The following is a 19,511-nucleotide window of genomic DNA, read 5'->3' as shown; positions in this document are numbered from 1 at the left end:
AATTGATCATCACCCTGGCATCTTTTGAAAAGCTCATTGATCGTGTCATTCAGCTCTTTCAGCTCTTGACGATACACTACATAACAAATCACCTTGAATATTAATGTTTTTTCAATTTGTTCAGTACGAATTTTGAGCGCTGAAAAGCAGACAATACCTTCATGATGCCATTCAAATAACTCAAACAACTGCTCATCCCCTTCATCGCACGATTCAAGATGTGGAGATTCACATAAGTGAAGTTCATGGCTCCACTGGAAATACCGAGGAGCATGAGGACGACGAAATATTGAAGCAATCGGTAGAAGATGTTGACTCTTTCAAAAGGCCAAACTCCACTTATTATTGATATCCATTTCACACTCTCCGCGTATGATTGGTAACTCTTCAGTAGATCTTTCCCCATTCTGATGAACTCCAGACTATCAATGCCCATTCCATTCTAGTCCGCTGTCTATCGCTGAATCAGACCTTACTGAATTAGAAATGAAGTCAATTTGCAATTGGTAATCCATCAAAAATTGAATGAATGTCGATTTTGAGAAGTGGCTCTGGTAGAATTGGCCAGGTAATTGGAAGATTGGACATGCAGTTAATTATGACTTATAGTCGTTCTCGGTAGTCTATGGATTGGGGGTATCAGTATCGAATATGAAAACCTCACGACTGGTATTGATCTTGAGTCTTCCAAAATCGAATGATAATACGAATTGGGAATGCAGACGAACTCATCATCACCTGATCAGAAACTCATGGAGTGATTGACTGATTGATTCGTTACAAATGATACGAGGGGAATGCATGCGACTAAAAAATCTGTAAATGAATTGGGAGAGTCAGGAGTTGGTAATGAGTGATTAGTATTGAACCTAGATACAAGGAAAACTGAATAATCCTATCATAGAGCAATCAACATGTTCGACTGTGAATCATCACGAATTGGGTACTATGAAGCTTTCTGGTCAAATGTCTGCAGCAAGAAGAAATAAGACAGAGCTGTGTTCAATGTCTGCAACAAAAAATTCATGTACATCATTGATCTATCTCTCGAGGAAAATTGTAGCATACCATGAGGAACATGTCTAATGAAATATAAACACAACTGACGGCGACAAGGATGAGAGGTTTCTGCGTCAAGATTATTAAAATTGACGTTCTCACTCGTTGATATTCTTTTTTCTGCCAATTGCAGGAGTAAGCGGCTTGTGTCAACGCTTCACTCTGCTCAGATCAATTGTGCTCGTTAATGGATATTGATCATTGATTTATCAACTCACCTCAGCTGTCAGACTAGATCCAGCCCAACTGTAAATGTAAGTTTGAATTATTTTCGTTCCAGTGTACCCGAAAGTCAGTGCATATCTTCCAAGGGTGACACTCGTCATCTGGAGAATAGCAAAAAGAATTAGTGAATTATCAGTGAAGATGCAGAAGAAGGAGAGGAACTTACACTCATTATTTGGAATAATACCATGCAGATAATCATTGAGTTACTGATCACCTGCCACAAAATAATCGGTCCGTAAGTTGTTTGCAACATATGACTGCACCTTTTGAGCATTACACATCTCTTAACCCATTGACGAATAACATCATGAGGATTGTCTTCAACTGTTAAATTGCTAATTCGATAGCCCAGAACTTTGAACTGTCCGATAATGCTAAAAATGTAGAATTCAAAAAGTCCATCGACTGCGATAGTTACGAAACCTAGAGTTACCACATTGTACGATTCATATATAAATGTCAACAGGTAGATTAATCCTCCATCACTCGTGGTCCAAGGATACGTAGCAGGTGATGGCAGTATGTACTCCAGGGGCTTGACTTTTTTTTTTATTTGTACAATAAAAAAAATTAATGGACCGGCGATGCAAAAACCACAGCCGAATAATACACAGATGCAAAGTATCGTCATTAAACGTTGAAAGGTGGCGAATTTTTCCAGCACAAGGTATCTCTGATGGTGATCAGCCAATGATTCCTTTAGAAAGGCCTCGAGGATCGCATGCAACTCGATCAATTTCACTCTGTGTAACCGAAAAAATCCAACCTGGAGAAAATGAGACATTAATATCACTCTATGAAAATTCATTAACACGCCAAGTGGATAGATGAATTAATTGAATTAATTATGAAGCGATCTCTGTACCTTCACAAGTACTGAACAAAAGCTGAGTCCCATACTGAATCCTCCCGTCATTAATCCAATATTTGTGATATGAGCCACAACAAATCGAAATTCCTGAATGCATATGTATAGGTTGGAGAAAAAAATTAAAAAGGGTAATGCTCGGTAGAAGAAATGAGGATCCTGGAGTGGCCAGGATCCACTAACATACGCCCAATATTTCAGGTTGCGCCTGAAACGTTGGAACTCCTTGAGTCTTATTTTCTCCCTCTCTGGATTTCCAACACTTATGTCCATATTCACAAATTATTTCAATTCATGGAAATGAAAAAGTGTATTCTCTGCTTTGAACAGTTTGTACTTGTTCTCAGATGAGCTATCTTCGTAATTCTTTCTGGTATTCGTAGCAGCTACTCATTAGGGAATAAGTGAATAATGAATGGTTGTCGTCGGCTGTTATTGCCAACGATGTAATTTCATCGATTGCTTAACCTACGTATGTATTATCATGATGTCCCCAGGTTCGTTTACTCCCTTTTGAAGACTTGTGATCAGTTCCTCATCAGCTGTGACTAATCTGTTTTTCAGTTTTTACTTATTACGAGAATAAATATGTCAAGCTATAAGATAATCTTTTCGAATTTTATTTTCTTCCTCATATTAGTTTATCACATTGAACATTTTAATTATTTTGATAATTGTTAATATTCCTTGAGAGTAGCCGCAGTGATGAACGCATGAATAATTGATCAGGGGATTATTGTTCATCATCTAGCGCTTGTAATAAGAAAAAATATGAGAGTGTTGTATTTAGAATCTGAAAACCGCAGAATCATTCGTTATCTTCAAATGAAATGTGAGATAATTCATATTCATAACATACTCCTGTGAAGAGATTCATGGAAATGAAGGTGTAGCTGCAGGCCTTCAAGCGAATTGGTCGCTGCATCAGGATGATTTTCACGTGATGCCCAGCTGATTTTAGTCCAAGATTTTCCCAACCAGTTGCGTACACTTCATTCCGAAAATTATCGCACTGCAATGAAGAGAGAATTCATCAGCGCCAATTAAAAATCTGGTAGATCCACTCACCTCTGTTGTAATGAGAGTTCCTGCCCACGCATATATCAAGGTCTGCAATAATTTAACACTAATGTACACGACGAAAAACATAACTTGCTTCACAGATACAGTCTTCATCTGAAAATAATAAATAATGATAATTGAATTTTGATGGGAAGAATTCATTGGCGAGAGTTCGCATCGAGAGGTCACCTGACTGATTTGAAAAATCAGACAGCACAGAATAATAGCAGTTATGACCATCATTGTGAGGACAATGGGTCCGTGTATTGCTTGTAGTAATTGACAACATCGTATTAGCTTTCGATGTACCTCGATCAATCCCTGAAGATGTTTCTCATACCCAACCTTGAACGTAAAGCGTTTCATCTCATAAGTCAGTGCTCGTAGTTGACCAATTATTTGGGAAGAGTACAAGGCAAAAATGTTGTCGATGCTAGCTGTTGTTGAAAATAAACACAAGCATCCGTAACTTTCAATTGCATAATGAAGAGCATAAAGAGCACTTCCACCTAGAATTTTATACGGATAAACAGCGGGATAAGGCAAGAGGTACCGAATCGGTTTAACACCGTGACTGTATTGATTAATCATTATCATCAAAGGAGTGATGAAGTACATTCCAACGACGATTGAGGCGGACCACATGAGCAGCATGGATAGGACTTTGAAAAACCTCAGAGAAGATAAAGTACGGGACAGTAATTGCTCGTCTCCTTGTTGTCTTCTCAGGAGTTCATTAATCGTGTCATTCAACTCTATGAGCTTTTCGCGGTGCACTAGATAACAAATCACCTGAAATGCTTTGCAATATCTTCGATCTGAATATGATAAACTGAAATGCAGACAATACCTTCATGATGGCATTCAGGTAGCTCAAGGAGATGCTCATGCCCTTCATCACACGATTCATGTTGTGGATGTTGACGTACGCAAAGTTCATGGTGGCACAGGAAATGGTGAGGAGCACGGATATGATGAAGTATGGAAGAGATTTGTAGAATATGTTCGGTTTCTCTGAGGGCCATATTCCACTTATTATTGATATACGTTTAACATTTTTAGCGTATGACGTGTAACTCTTCAGGAGATCTTTCCCCATAACTCTAGACTGTTGGCTATCCACTTGTGACGTGAGTTCGCTGTGTCGTTCATGAATCAGATCTTATTGAATTAGTAATGAAGATCGTTTACCGTAATCGATTGAAAATTGACTGTACTCGATTTCCAGAAATGAATTTGGGAGGATTGTACGGAATAATTGGAAAATCAGTCGTGCATGGAGTTAATTGTCTCTTATAGTCTTTTGTATTTTATGGATTGGAGTTGATAGACTCACATGTAGATCTAAAGTTCGCGCGAGGTGTGCGGCGCAGAGTAAGAGCTTGAAAATGATGATCCAATCGGGAAACAATAAATTTAAGAAAACAAGAGGTCTTTTCTACTTCTCTCAAGTGCAGACAATTGAAGACAGAAAATGTATTTATTTTCTTATGTTCAGTATTGCCCCTCCATCACTCCACCTGGTCAAACGATTGCAGCAAAAAAAAATACGAGAATGAAGCAGTAATCACCTGAAACACAAGCTAATTGTAAGCGAAATAATTTTGTCATTTCGACGAATCAACGTTACCGATGAAGCCATGGGGATGGATATGACGAAAAATCCATAAACATTTATCGCGATGGGCTTCTGCTGCAGGACATGTGCGACATTACTCATGAATTTTCTGTTGTAAAAATCCGGCCACTTGCAGGAATAAATCGTTGTGCTAAAGTTTTCACTCTGAAATCGAAAAGGGTGATAAAATCTCGACATGAAAATGATCTTAAAAAATCTGTTCACCTCGGAAATCAAAGTGGAGCCATACCACCCATAAATCACGATCTGAAGAAACTTGAGGAAAATCCAAGAAGAATACATGAGCATCTTGCTCATGTCAAAATCTGCAATCTATCAACTAGTTGATCCATTTAGATTCAATTCATCTGTACAAACCTCATGTATTTGATAGATAACAGCGCAGAGGACAACAGCATCTGTCAGCCTCTGAGAAAGAATCATGAGTCCATAGATCGGCTCCAACCGGTGGCCAAAGTCCATCAGCTGAGAGTGCTGATCAATGCACTCACGCAGTGTAACGAAGAGCTCTTCATTAGCTTCAGCCCTCAGCACCCGATTCGACATGATATTCAGAATAGCAGACATTTGGAAAACAATTAATCCGAAGTAGCAATCAGCACCGAGAGAGATTGATGCACCCACGACGACATTGACAGCCTCGAGAAAGAATACACCAGCAAAAATAATCGGATCATTGGTGAAACACTCAGGATAGGAACCTGGATAGGGTAATATCAGTACAACCGGACGTTTGTTAGCTACTAGCTGATAAGTAATGAAACCAAGTGGAATAATTATGTAATTGAGCATCAGCATCCGGAGACAGGTCATCAAGAACTTCATCGATGCACTGAACATCTTGAGTGTTTTCCTTTTCAGAGTTATCGTTGCTTTGTCATCGCAATAAAATCGCAAATCCTTGTTCAATCGTTCGTAGATTTCGATGAATGTCCTCTGATTGGTGACTGTTGGAATCAGCTGAAATCAGAATGTTGAGGGAAATCTTCGAGGGATTAATCCAGATGCAATTGTCGTGCCTGTCTTCTTGATCATTGATGAGAATTGATAATTCGTTTTTTACCTTGAATATGAGAGCGATCAGGGCGATTATTGGCACTAGACACTCCGTCATTGTGCTCATATCTGGAGAACTTAAGGCTTTCAGAAATATCGCGTAACTCACAGCTGTCCCGAAGATTGAGGTGTAGCACGTTAGGAATGATTTCATCAGACGGCGATGCCCGTTTGTACACCATATTGGAGAGTACTGGAGCAAGCTTTTTACTATTTTATCACAAGTGTTGTATTCCTCCAGAACGAAATCGCACATCCTGGAGGGTCTTTTCATACTGCAATTTATTTCGTCGTTAGTAGTCTGTAGAGTCGTTAATAGTCATTTAAGCCATCAAATTTTTTTCAGACTCTAAAGACCCGAGATTGGGCTGATAAGTAAATTACCGTAAGTTATTCATTCAATGTTAGGCAGAAATCGATAGTCTCGTTTCGCTGTTGCGAATCCAGAAAAATTATCGGTTTCATCATAGCGCAGTCGTTCTTCGTCGCTTGAAGCGGACATTTGTCTCCATTTTGTTTTATTTCATTAGCTTATTACTAGGAAAATTTTTTATTTCGTCTATTTCAATTTCTATGTATTTTTATGGATAATAAACTATTGTAAATATTTATTGAAGTGTCATTGGATTTCGGTGTCAGGGAAATGCGCGGTGGAAATAGAATTGGGGGATTCCCACATCCGATCAAAATAAATTTCAAGACAACAACTTGTTTTTACTTTTTCGAGTGCAGGCGATTGGGGACAATCGACAATTATCGTTTACATAAAGAGCTCTAATTAAATACAGGATTGGGATAACATGATAACTAGTCCATTTGATCGAACAACTGCAGTAAGAAAAAATATGAAATTGATGCTGTGATAACCTAGAAGGGATATGACATACCGATTACTGATCCAGAAAATCCAGTCGTCATCTAGGGTTGCAGGATTTTTTGAAGGATCGAATTAAAATATATACGAGTTAATTAAGATAATTTGTTTTTTATTAGTTGCCTCGATTTGTTTAATTCTATCGTATCTATCACTGTGGTAAAATTTAATATCTGATCGTGGACTGTCAGCGATATCTGATGGATCTCGAGCTACATGTCTTCACTCTTCCTGATCAATCGATCGCAGGAGAAAAAAATAGGAAAATGATGCTGTAATCACCTGCGGTTAAAAAGATGCACTTCAAAAACGTGATCTGTTCTGTAATCAATCATAATTTCATAATATTCTACCGATGAGGCCATAGGAATCGAGATAATGAAGAATCCATAAGCATTTATGGTGATTGGATTTTGCTGCAGAATGAACACAATATTTTTCATGAATTTTTTACTATAAAAATCTGGCCACTTGCAGGAAAAAATCGTATGCTGCATATTTTCGCTCTGGAATTAATTACAAAAACTACCAGAGATGGAGTTTTAAAAATAAATTGAAAAGTTTTACCTCTGAGATTAAGAGTGAACCGTACCATCCGTAAGCTAATTGTTGCATAAATTTAATGATTATCCAAGAAAATGCCATAATCAATTGACCCACCCCCAGCTCCGTAAGCTGTCAATAATTTTGAGTATAAAATGCCAATTGATAAAGACAATGTAATGATAAATGATCACTGAAACCTCATGCATCTGGTATATAACAGCACAAAGTATAATAGCATCAGTAAGTCTCTGTGATAGAATGATCATTGCATAAATGGGTTCTAGTTTTCGACTGTAATATATCAATCTGCAATGCTCATCGATGCACTCTCGAAGTGCTTGTAACAATTCATCATTAGAATTAGCTGTTGCCACTTTATTCGATATGATATTCAATATAATTGTAATTTGAAAAACGACAAGTCCGAAGAAACAATCATCCCCGAGAGAAGTAGAAGCTCCAACTATGAGATGCACAGTCATCACAATATACACCATGATAAAAATAATTGAATTGCTTGTGAAATTATCTGGGTATGAGCCTGGATAAGGGAACATCAATATAATCGGTCGAATATTGAATGATATCTGATAGATCATGAACATCAGAGGAATGATAACGTAATTCAGCACCAGAAGTCTATAGCATATCACATAAAATTTCATTGCTGAACCGAATAGCTTCAACGTTGCCATCTCCATCGTTATCATCGCTGTGTCATTGCAATAATTACGTAAATCCATATCCAACTGCTCATAGATCTCCATAAACGTGTCTTTACAAATGACAGTGGGTGCCAGCTTAAAATCGCAAGTGTTAGGGATGAATATCTTGGGAATCATACCAGTGGTACCTTGACTGGCAGGATCATGAGACCGATCCCTGATGCGAGATATTCTGTTACAGAAGTCACATCTGAAGCACTCGATGCCGCCACAAATATGGAATAAGATACGAGCGTACTAACGATAATAGCGTAAAACTGCAAAAAAATCTTTAACGATCTTTGAATTTTTGATTCCCGCCATATTGGACAGTACTGAAGTAATTTTTTAACTATTTCGTCGCAGGTTTCGTAATGCTTCCAAACTGAATGTGCCATCTTGAAGAACAGACTGATACTGCCCTGATGTCGTGGCCTTAACGAATTACTGGGGGTAATTCGGGGGTAATAGGTGCATAGGGAGTCATGAATAAGACACACCTCTTAATCTACCAATTTTTCAACCGATTTTTCTCCTTTTTCTGCAATGAATTATCGAGGGTAGACAATTTTTGTGATGAAGGGAGAGGGATTTGGTCGTATCACTCGGATTTTCGACGCTTCATTTGTCTCATTTCTTCTCGAATGGATTTGATACCACTGGATTGATTACCGATAATTCACTCGTCAGCGTTCTTCGCACCTCTTATTCTGTGCAACTATTGGGATTACGATCTGAACAATTGCAAGTGGAGTCTGGGTTGGAGTGCAGGATGTACATACTGCTGGTATTGCCATCCGGAGCACCGAATACAATGAAACTCCAAGTGACATTCCCAAGTGTAATCTCGGCATTCAAAGTGGGATCATACCGAACAATGCGCTCAGACTATTTTGACGGTTAAAATCGGCTGAAAAATCGTGACCATTCAAAATTCAAGTGCTGACGATTCCTAGTTTTTATTGCTATCATTTAATATGACGGATGAAGACAATTTTTTATTATATTTCTCTTTCTTTTGACCTTTCAGGCCCCAATACTCCAGGATATTCACCGCTCTGGGGATTCGGTTCATGGAGAGTCGTGCATTTTTGGGGATTAATATGTATGAGTCAGTTATTAAATCTATTTCAATGCAGAAATTTATGATTATCTGTCCAGAAATCTTTCTGCATTTCGATCTTTCCTCCATTTTTCTACTCTCAATTCCTGTGATGACACAATTTATCCCAAATTTTGGGTCCATTGTAATGTAATCTTATGACGTTCGTTTTGCAGTGAATATTTTTATTTTTAATTAATCATTTAGGAATTTTCCAAGGATTTCTGATGGTGCAGTTAAATATGTCGATGAACTTCTGTTATTTTAGGTCAGTCGGTGGCATATCGATTGCCGCATGAGAGATACTCCACAGAAATTCGACGATTGGAATTATGATAGTGGGTAAAGGAATATGACTGCCAGTGATTATCATGAACATGACCATGAACATTTAATCATTAATTTGAAAAATTCATTTTTGACGTTAATTAAATATTCATCGATTTATTTTTGTCAAAATATTCTGAGGAAGAAATTATGATGTGTCGATTGGGGCGTGACGGGTGGCGGTGGGTGGAATTTTCAATTTTCATCGGATATTTTGGAAATTTAAAAAAAAATAGCGTCTATAGGTAGTCTATAGTTTCACCGAGACAAGGACAGATGAAAGGGTTGAGGATCGATCCCCAGGGAGTTATCATTTAACCCCTTAACAAGGGCTCGTTATATCTCCCACCACCCACCGATAAACTTTTTTTCCACCGTTTATCGAAATAGTCTCCCGTTTTTTCAAACGAACTTAGCTGCATACGAAGATAAAAAAATCGTTGTCTGGCGCCGGCAAAAATTGTCAACGTCGCGACAGGTAATCGAGATCAATTTTCCCAGAAAAAAAAATTGATTTCCACAGGAGGTGCACAGTCGAGCCCTGGATTCCGTCGTGACACCGTCGTCCCGACTTCCTCGAGGAGCTCCGCCATGTGACAGGTGTCAACCGTCACCCGAGATTTAACACACCTCTGGATTGACGAGACGTGAAGTTTGTGCCAGTGTCTCAAGATATTTTTCACCGAGAATTCAAATACTTGTGTTTCGTTTCAGGAAGTTGTCGACGAACCTCTGAAAACTCAAATTCATAAACTCCAAGTGTCAAAGACAGTCGGAGATTTCAAGGATCAGGATTCAGGGATCATCAAGAATAATTAAAAAATCATCATTAAAAAAACCGAAGGAAAATACTTCAAATTAAAATAATAAACAGGGCAAGTTCCTAAAATTTCCTAAAATTTCCTAAAATTTCATAAAAATTCATAATTCTTCAGATGAATTTTCATCCCTCAAATGCAGGTCAAAATCAAAGGGTTATCGATTGCCTGGAATCGATAGAGGATTGGACCTAGACGACATCAGGGTCGCCGACATCAGTCAACCAATTATCTTATAACCGATCGTAAGAGCCACAACTTCACCCCCCAATTCTCTCCACCCCTTTACGAGTAATTCGCCCGACCAATCATCGACTGTACAAAACAATTTGAAATCACCAGCCACCGAGGAAAATTGCCTCAATGTTATTACAATAATGCCATGTAATTTCCGAAGGGAAATTTTTTTCCCTCTGATCTGAGTGCAGTCTTCTCTCGACTCTCATTGACTTCACTTCGCCTCCAGGAGCTTCTCACCACGTCCTACCTGTCAATACTCCAGTGCTCAATACTTCAAGACTTCAAGACCCTTCGATTCACCCCGAATATACGATTGCCCACACAAAGTGAATGAAATAAAATTTTTATAAAAATTCTCCACCGTCTGATTAATTTTTTACCCAACATCTTTACGCTCTCTTAACACCATTATTCACCAGTGACGTGACAATTGTTTGTTCTTTTTCCAGGCCATTCATTATCTCAAATAATTTCACCCCGACAACGAGAAATGTTTTGAATAATCAACCGAGAAAACGGAATGTGAATATCTACTGTGGAAATTATTAAACGAGAAGACGAACATCAAAAGGAGAATTAATTGTCGCAGTCGTCAGACTGAGAATTTCATTCGGAGAGCTCCAAAAACTTGGAATCACTGATGAAACACAGAGCAGGTAAATATGAAAGCATATCCTCTAATTTATCGTGATATTTGTCTGGTGTGTACACACAACCTGGCAAATTCCCCTACGTCTTGTATTTACCATTTAATCCAGATGATATCTACGGGTATTTTACGTATACTCAACATCTCTCACTTTGCCATTTCAAAATAATGTTTCCCTCTATATTAGGAGTTTAATTAAATAAGATGAGATTTATAGTGAGGCTGGAGAATGCCTTTCAGCGATTTTCGTTGGAATAAATGGCAATTTTGTGATGCTCGAGGGAGTGAGTGAACAATTAACAGTGTGAAACAACAAATAGTGCCAGTGCAAAATCATCTCAACTAGGATGAAACTACTCTTGGTCTTGTCAAAACACAAACAGTTGGATGTTTGTGTTTTGATGGACATTTGGACTCTAGCCCTCGAGGCACTTTCACCTTTACATTGCAACTCAAATTAAATCGTCTGGTGTTGAAGGAGTACAACGGATCCATCGCCAGATGCTATGAGAAAACTTTTGGGACACCGGAGCTTTAAATTTTCAGCATTTCTATCGGTATCTCCATAATTCTCATCATCAAACCCCTATTTTTAAGTATTTCTCTTCTAGTTCTAATTCATTTTTAATGAACTCTCAACCACACCCCCGCGAATCCGCAATCACAAAGCAAGCACCTCCACTTTTTCCAGCCATCCCCATCTGCAACCCAGTTTCATAAACTGTTGGTTGTCGAGACGATAAATCAGATTACACCAACATTTTGCACCATCCGCAAAGCACAACTCTCTGTACATAAAATATCCGCACCACTGCGGCAACAAAAATACACCATTTAAACACTTAAAAATAATGGACAGACTCGATAAAATAATTCTGAAATGAATTTCGCCAGTTTTTCAGATACTCTGTCATTTTTTCTTATGATAACTGAAAAAATTGTTTTTTACTGGTATGTGATGTAAAATAAAATTCTCCCGAGGAAGATTAACTGGGAGTATTTTCTCGTTGGGACAATGGTATGCAATAACCATCAAGAGATTTTCCTTTTTTCCCTGGAATATGGCGAAAAAGACTGTGAGTGATGAGTTAATATTATTTCAATGAATAACCGGGGGCTGAGTGCTCGTTAGAGAGCCGATGTGGTGCGAATGCTTGCGTTCAGTTTTCCCATTAATATCCAATTTTGTAGGATAGAATAGCCGTTCCGCTGAGGGTGGGTTAACTATACCATCTCAATCAATCGAGGTGGTTTCCTGCAGCTGAGTGATTCCACTGGCACATCCTCTCCCTTTAAACCTCCATAATTCTCAATAAAAAGTTATGAGGTCTCCATAAATAGACTTGAGAGCTTTTGCTCCGGTCTCCTGGGTATCGTCGATGTCGGGTTCATTTACCTGTCGTATCGCAACATGTGGAGAAGGGTTTAATCCATACCGATAATTATATTTTTATGAAAGGGGAATTTTCCCGGAGCTAATTTCAGCTAATTGCACTCTTAAAACCTGCGTATGCCCTTCATCTGGCCCTGGACGCCCTCCATAAGACCTCCCCAGGCCTTCATCTGGCCCTCACTACCCTCCCCAAAACCTTCCCAGGGCCTCAAGTGTCACCATATTTATGCTGAAATAACTGAAACCCTGACCCCAATCGATCGCCTTTGTGCACTCCACCAGACTAATTGCGCTCGCACTCTCTCAATAAAAAGTTATTAGATTCCCATGAATAGACGGTGCTGCGCGCCCATCTCATTGGTGACGCGCTAATTTACCCGATGCATCGGTATACAGAAAAAAAAAAGTCATAATTAAAATGAAAAAAAAAGGGATGAATGGGAATTGAAAAGTGAGGGTGGAAGAGTGGAAAGAGGGTATGCGGTGAAAACATGGGGTTGAAGTGAAGGCGTTGAAGGGAGACTCGCGAGACGAGGTCGAGAGGGTCACCACGACGCGACGCTTCTGTATACAAGATCCCCTCCATCTGGAAACTCCGGTGGAGGGACCTTGGGGTATTATAATGCATCGGAAAAGGAAAAACTTTTTCACCCTTGTTACAAACGGCCTGTGGCTCTCTCATGGAGTACCTCATCTTTTCTCACCCGGTCATGTTACGATTTAATGAGAGGGATATTGGAGATGCTTCCTGAAAAGTTCAGGATGACATCCTGAGGTGGAGAGTTTGAATGAGACATTTGTCCGATCATTAGGGTATCGCTGTTGTTTTTGTTATTGGAATCCATGAAAAGTACAGGTTATAATGCCTCTTCTTCAAAAATATAGCTGGAATTTTTTATGAAGGAAAAAACATGGCGAATGATAAAGTGAACAATGCATCGTTAAAGGCTCTCGTGGGGACAATGGGGGCAGCGTCTTCCAGAAGACACTCAAAACAATGAGATTTTACAGGCAATATTGGTGATACCGGTCAAGGGAACCTGGGGTAATAGAGAGTGGAATATAAAGCGCAACAACGGGAGAGGGGGGTTGAAAAAGAACGTAAACATGGGAAAATCAGCTCTCGAGGGACGAACTATCTTAGATGGTCGGAGGGGAAAGGATCCCTTGGGCTTTCTTTTAGTCAACGATCGTGAACAAATGATATGAGGGTTGGCTTGTAGGGAAAGCTAAATGGTGGATGGCAGAATGTCGATGGGAGTGACCCCAGCCTCCCTCGTCTCTCTTGGTATCGTCAATCCTTTCTGGAGTGGAACAAAGCCGGAATTTTTCCTCTCCGTTTGGCTTGATGTCATAATATTATTGGGGAGCTAGAGAGATTTAATCCGCTGCAGTGTTTTTTCGGTCAATATCAGGATGAAAATCTGACGATTTGTCCTGCTGTGGCGATTAAATTATTTGGGATTTACCGCAATGAAAATATTTCGATAAAATACGAAGCGCTGCGCACTGGGCTGCGCAGTAGTCTCACGAGTGAATCCACGTGATGAATGGATTTTCATCAGTTTTAATAGGAAATTGGAGGAATAATTGAATTAATGAGTCAACTTGATGACCAGGAGATTGATAAGTTTCGATTCTTGCCCCAGAAAAACGTATCAACAGGCAATGAGGGACATAGTGAATGGGGGATGAGGAACAAAGGAGAGGATGGAGTGTAAAAAATGCAAGATGCGCAGGGTGGGAAGGTGTAGGGAAAGTAAACTCCAATTACGACGTTTAGAGGAGTCTCACGCACAGTAGAGGCCAAAGACTCGTTGGGTTCCTCTACGTAAGAGGGTGATGTCCGTGGCAACCCTCAGGGAGCCCCAAGCTATCTCCAGCCTGTCCGTATCGCGAAAGTCCCTGTCTCTTTGGAGAGGCACAATCCCACACCCCTACCTACATCACCGAGGCAACCTCGTTAGATTTTCTCCCCGTTCTCACTATTCAGTTATATCCGCTTTACCACTCTGCATACACTGTGAAAACATATATCGTGTACTCATTTCCTCATCTTCAGCCCCACCTCTCACCCCCGCGTCTACTCCAATTTCACTGGATTCTGGTTCTCCATCCTATTCCACTTTACCACTGGCAGTCTGGAACAGACGACTCAGATCCCCACGTATAAGCGACCAATTAACATACGGGAAATAACGAGTGGCTTTGGGCTTCATATTTTCGGTATAAATGCCAGACTATTTTCGGTATAAATGCCAGACTATTTTCGGTTTTCCGATGGGTCTTTGAATCGCGGCTTCAAAGAGAAAGCGATTGCATCAACTTCTCTGGAGTATTATGGACTCCCTGAAGAGAAGATAATTCATCCCTTGATTTATTACACAAAACAACAATAATATGTTAAATTTATTCTCGCCAAGGATTCAGTTCTGAGTTCTTCGAAAATTCGGGATTTGAAGGAGGTGAATAATAATCAGTGGAGTTTAGCCGAGGATAAGGAAAATAATTTATATATTTATATATATATATTTCTGTCTGGATGGAAATAATTTTGAAACAGGGAGATTTGGGTAATTGAATTGAAAGTTTTGTCGCATGTTGTCGAGACAAAAGTCCTGATAAAATCCAGAATATCGTTTTTGCTTGACACTTGACACTCGTGATGTTGGACCCAAGTTTCTCAACAAAAGTTTTCCAGGATATTCTTGTAGCGAGTGCAGCTAGTTGAGTCACTACACGAAGAGTCCATTTACATAGATTTACATATGGAACACCGTGGGCTGTACTGGGCCACGAGATAACGCCCCATCTGCATAGACTACTATGGACTATTATGTACATGCTATACGACAATATCCGAATCTATATGCATTGAAATTACCTTAACGCCGTGAGTATATCTCTCCCATTGGGGGAGTCCACTCATATGTATTTCATTGACCTCATTTCAGGGTGAATTGAATCCACTCAGTTGATTGAAATCTCCATTCCCCGGAATTCCCCGGAGTTTCTTAATTATCATTTTTTAATTATCCATTCACGTTCCCATTGATATCCATGGGATATCAATTAATGAGGTAACGAAATTTTTAGCAGTTGAAATCGTTAAATCTTGAGCATCAGATTGTGAGGATTAATTGTGTGGTATGTACCTGATGGAAATGATATTTTGGTGAGGGAAACAATCTCGGGGAATGAATCCTTTATAAAAGTTTTAACGGAATTTCTGGAGATATTTTCTTCGTTTTATCTTCAATTTGTCAAGCGCGAAAGTTTCATTTAACGGGAGTTTGTCAGTTCCATTATTTAAACTGATAACAAACGGGGGATTGATAACCGAGGGGAACTGATAACGCATACTAAAAATTATCTCCATCATGTGAATATATAAAATATATAAAATATATAAAATATATTGACTAACCAGTGGAATTGCAGTTCCAATGATTAAATAACATCAATTGTTGAATTAATTTGAGTAAATACGGGAAAAATCGATGAGTTATCCAGTCTGAAAATAGGGGTCTAGAGTTCCTGAGATTTCCGGAGGTTTTCAAGTCGACAGGAGCTCGATGATGCTTGACAGTTGCTGATGTCAGTGAACAATCGATGCCCACCCCAAATGCTAATTCTTGTTTGCGCATTTTTTTTTTCAACACACTTTTACCCAAAAAATTCGTTATCACCGATCAATTTTCAATTCGACAGGAATAATTTTCCTAAAGAGTTGCGCTATCTTCTCTCAAATAAATTAAAATAAAGTTTAACGAGCGTCGCAATGCCCATTCCTGATAAAAACCTTCTTATTACCAGGTCTGCTTGGGGCATGTACCACCCCTGTCTCATATTTCCCCTGCTTTTGATTTTCCCCAGGTTCTCCACTCCCACATATACATTATCATCTTTTTCTCCTCTTTAATATGGCATATAGTTTTCCTCTCCGCAGAAATCCCATCCATTGAGCACAGAAAAAACCCCTCGAGCATCAATTTAGCTAATGTGTAATATGTTTTCACAGTTGGTTTATTCTATCTCCATTAACCCCGGGCTGAATAAATTCTGAAAAATACTCAGAGGTTTTTTATCAAATCCGTGAAAAGAAAATATATCACGAGGGGGCGGATGGTGACGAGGTGAAATAATTTTATAATGGATCTACTCCTTCATTTTTTACACAGATTAATTCATTTGAATATTGTATCTCTCAGTAATGGTGGAATTTGTGCGCTCGTAATGAATTCCACGGAATTCGAGAAAACTCGCCAATTAATTTTTCATGAATTTTCCATTTCGATTTTAATCCACCGTTGTCTGATTTAATTAAGATTTCTACAGTCGAGCGGTTTCAGCTGACGGTGAAATAGTGCAATAAGTACTCAATTGGAGTAACAAAGTAGAAAGAAAGTATTCCCTATACATGATGGTAATAAAGTTAACGGGGAGACCATCTGCTGGAGAAATTCTGGCTTATCGAGTTTCCCTGAGGCACTTTTCAACAGTTACTGGGAGCCCTTCACTCAAGATAAGACGTAAAAAAAAAATGGCAAAGTAGAAGTACATGACAAAACTTTTTGGCTTTGAAATACTTAAATTTTCATGGGACCACTAGCCTGCTGAAAGCGGATTCAGTCTGTTGCGGACCCGGAAGTTTAGCGGTTGCCCAGAAGAATCGATGCTTCGATTTACATATTTATGAGGTTAATAATAAATAAGCTCCACAAGATCAGAGGGGATGAAGTGGAAACGAAGTAGTCGTCGAGAGTCTGAGTGTCAACACATCAAGTATTCTGGCGTCTTGTCACGATGAAATTAAATCACGTGCCCCAGCCGAATGCCAATCAATCATATTTCATTAACAATGGAATTACCAGAATGACAATTAATCTCAATTACTCCTAACCCAGTGATCCCCTCAATATTTTGAAGACATGGAATTTACTAAATCCAATTCCATCAAATTCAATTCCTAACGAAAGACGCAGTAATGACACAGAAAACAAGAGCCACTTGTCCCATAATAAATCACACCCTCTCTTGAAAAAAAAAGCACTAGCTCCCAGTGATGTCGTGTCACGTCCCAGTAACTTATCCACACACTCAAAACCCAAATCAAATGTCCCTCGTGACGTTTGCTAAGTCGTAAAAGACCAGTGCTATTCCACCCAGAAGACCACGTGTTCCATTATCATCTCGGTATGTCTGAGCCACCGGATTGCATTTATAACCATCACAATGAAAGAAAAATCAGTTCCATCTCGAAGAATTACATTAAAGAATACTCGTACCAATGCCCTTTTATCCTCCATTTTTCCTTCTTATTCCCTTTTCTTCTCCGATCTTTTCAGTCTCAATGTGCATCTGCCAGAGATTCTGATCGCATTGTAAGGTAAAACCGATGGAAATATTCTTATTCCCGAGGCCGTACCGGTACCTCACGTTATATTCTTGTTTGAATAAGCCGGTGGGAGGAAAATATGAGAGTAAAAAATTTTCCTGTCGAGTAAATCCCCCGATTCTCAATGAATAAACAAAAGGAGAAATTCTGGAGAGTGACGAAGGGTTGGTTTAACAGGTGGAGCAGTTGAAAGTTCATCCTGATGTTTAAAATACAACACTGCTATCACCAATTTACCAAGGAATTCAACTTTCTCCAACTGGCAGTCACCACCTCATTGTCCATCCCCTGGTTATCTCTTTCTCCACAGAAATGTGTCCAATGGACGGAAAAAAAAAGAAGTGATAAAAGAAGCGAGTACTTACCCTCACGGCTCGACAATCGGATGTTCCTTTGGATGTTTTTTTTTTCTCTCCTTCTCTCGTTTTACTCATTCCCCTGAGGTTTTTCTTTTTGGTTGGTAAACACACGAGGGGACATTCTAGTTTTAGCCCCTCTTCATGCTCCAGAGGACACGCACGCGTCGAGAAGCCGTTGGTGAATCGAGGCTTTCTTTCTCTCTGATATATTACATTCCCTTGACCAGCGTAAGCACAATTCTTGAGGGTAAATAAGAAAGAGGAATTGGGGGGTGTTTATTCGTCTTTACTCTTCCCGTTTTCCCAACGGAGGATTGATGGAAGTAATTTCGCCCCAAGATGGAATCAGCACTCACATAATATGCAATTAAAGGCTCAAAGATCCGGTGGATAAATATAAATTAACTGATGGATAATTTTGACTCGTCGAGAGTATCGTCACGAGTAATTCATTAAATAAACAATTAAATACTGAGGGGAGTCTGAAAAACTGGATTTTTAATGGTACCAGTGCAGTTACGAGTCTCGATTTCTCGTAAAATATTTTGCATTGATGGGTAAATGTACGTTGACATTTGCTTGTTGAACATGGTATGAGAAATAGTCGATGTCACATGAATGGAGTATAAAAATATCGGTTTTATAGCCGGTGGTGCATTGGTCGTGGCAAGAAACGGGTGGACAGATCGTAAAAAAATCGCGGGGATAAAACTACCGCTGTGTTCGCACGCCGTGCAAAGGAACAAAGTACTAAAATCGAATAAAATCGATTATTCACAATATTCTACAGATATGGGAAGAGATATTGAATGTTATATCCGGTCATTCACCCCAAGTCCCAATGAAATATGCAATGACGTCGAAAAACCGTTAATTACCCAGGTGATTTCAATTAGTTGTTAATAACAGTAAACTAAAATAATTAAATAATTCCGTGAATTCAATCTCCGAAAATTCGACAGTTGTAGAGAATGAATAATCAATTAATCATAATGGATAATGAGTAATCAGAGGAATTATAGTAATCATAATCGCAAAAAAAAATCACTCAATTGGAGGAATACATTTTTTTAATTAAATAAATCCTTGAAATGATTTTAGGGAATTATAATAAAATATTTAAAAAAATATACCTCATCCTGCATATAACGTATATATTATGTAGAACGTCAAGGATTTAATAACACAT

General features: G+C 39.0%; 4 protein-coding genes across 4 annotated transcripts in view; all 4 read right to left on the bottom strand.

Annotated features, from left to right (window-relative positions):
• LOC105269298 (uncharacterized) overlaps positions 1–2,477 on the bottom strand; it is an 8,237-nt gene extending 5,760 nt beyond the window's left edge. Inside the window, exons 1-5 of the mRNA XM_011309432.1 lie at positions 2,153–2,477; positions 1,451–2,053; positions 1,278–1,385; positions 1,069–1,221; positions 948–1,009 (exon numbers count right to left, since the gene is read on the bottom strand). Of these exons, the coding sequence (XP_011307734.1) occupies positions 948–1,009; positions 1,069–1,221; positions 1,278–1,385; positions 1,451–2,053; positions 2,153–2,428 (1,202 nt within the window). The 5' untranslated portion in view covers positions 2,429–2,477. The remainder of the gene's footprint in view (positions 1–947; positions 1,010–1,068; positions 1,222–1,277; positions 1,386–1,450; positions 2,054–2,152) is intronic.
• A 396-nt stretch (positions 2,478–2,873) lies between these two features.
• Positions 2,874–4,325, bottom strand: LOC105269297 (odorant receptor 13a-like). The gene is made up of 5 exons (XM_011309431.1): positions 4,068–4,325; positions 3,407–4,009; positions 3,224–3,331; positions 3,015–3,167; positions 2,874–2,948 (listed from the first exon to the last, which is right to left on the bottom strand). Exons 1-5 carry the CDS (start codon positions 4,314–4,316, stop codon positions 2,889–2,891), a joined length of 1,173 nt encoding a protein of 390 aa, XP_011307733.1. The 5' UTR covers positions 4,317–4,325; the 3' UTR covers positions 2,874–2,888.
• An 846-nt stretch (positions 4,326–5,171) lies between these two features.
• LOC105269295 (uncharacterized) lies at positions 5,172–5,705 on the bottom strand. Its single transcript, XM_011309430.1, has one exon. The coding sequence runs from the start codon at positions 5,694–5,696 to the stop codon at positions 5,172–5,174; it is 525 nt and encodes a 174-aa protein (XP_011307732.1). The 5' UTR covers positions 5,697–5,705.
• A 1,864-nt stretch (positions 5,706–7,569) lies between these two features.
• Positions 7,570–8,434, bottom strand: LOC105269294 (uncharacterized). Its single transcript, XM_011309429.1, has 3 exons — positions 8,186–8,434; positions 7,850–8,132; positions 7,570–7,580 (listed from the first exon to the last, which is right to left on the bottom strand). The coding sequence occupies exons 1-3, from the start codon at positions 8,432–8,434 to the stop codon at positions 7,570–7,572; spliced, it is 543 nt and encodes a 180-aa protein (XP_011307731.1).
• Positions 8,435–19,511: the final 11,077 nt, after the last annotated feature.

This window comes from Fopius arisanus, unplaced genomic scaffold, assembly GCF_000806365.1.
Source record: "Fopius arisanus strain USDA-PBARC FA_bdor unplaced genomic scaffold, ASM80636v1 scaffold00066, whole genome shotgun sequence".
NCBI classification, from domain to species: domain Eukaryota; kingdom Metazoa; phylum Arthropoda; class Insecta; order Hymenoptera; family Braconidae; genus Fopius; species Fopius arisanus.
This window is presented reverse-complemented; position numbering and strand designations above follow the sequence as displayed.

What these genes read in the sequence shown, in the direction of transcription:
- LOC105269297 (XM_011309431.1), bottom strand. Translation starts at nt 4,316, where the DNA reads ATGGGGAAAGATCTCCTGAAGAGTTACACGTCATACGCTAAAAATGTT. An exon ending in ACCTGAATGCCATCATGAAG is followed by an intron (nt 4,010 to 4,067) that starts GTATTGTCTGCA and finishes AAAGCATTTCAG; the next exon opens with GTGATTTGTTATCTAGTGCA. An exon ending in GAACTCTCATTACAACAGAG is followed by an intron (nt 3,168 to 3,223) that starts GTGAGTGGATCT and finishes TCTTCATTGCAG; the next exon opens with TGCGATAATTTTCGGAATGA.
- LOC105269295 (XM_011309430.1), bottom strand. Translation starts at nt 5,696, where the DNA reads ATGTTCAGTGCATCGATGAAGTTCTTGATGACCTGTCTCCGGATGCTG.
- LOC105269294 (XM_011309429.1), bottom strand. Translation starts at nt 8,434, where the DNA reads ATGGCACATTCAGTTTGGAAGCATTACGAAACCTGCGACGAAATAGTT. An exon ending in TCATGATCCTGCCAGTCAAG is followed by an intron (nt 8,133 to 8,185) that starts GTACCACTGGTA and finishes TGCGATTTTAAG; the next exon opens with CTGGCACCCACTGTCATTTG.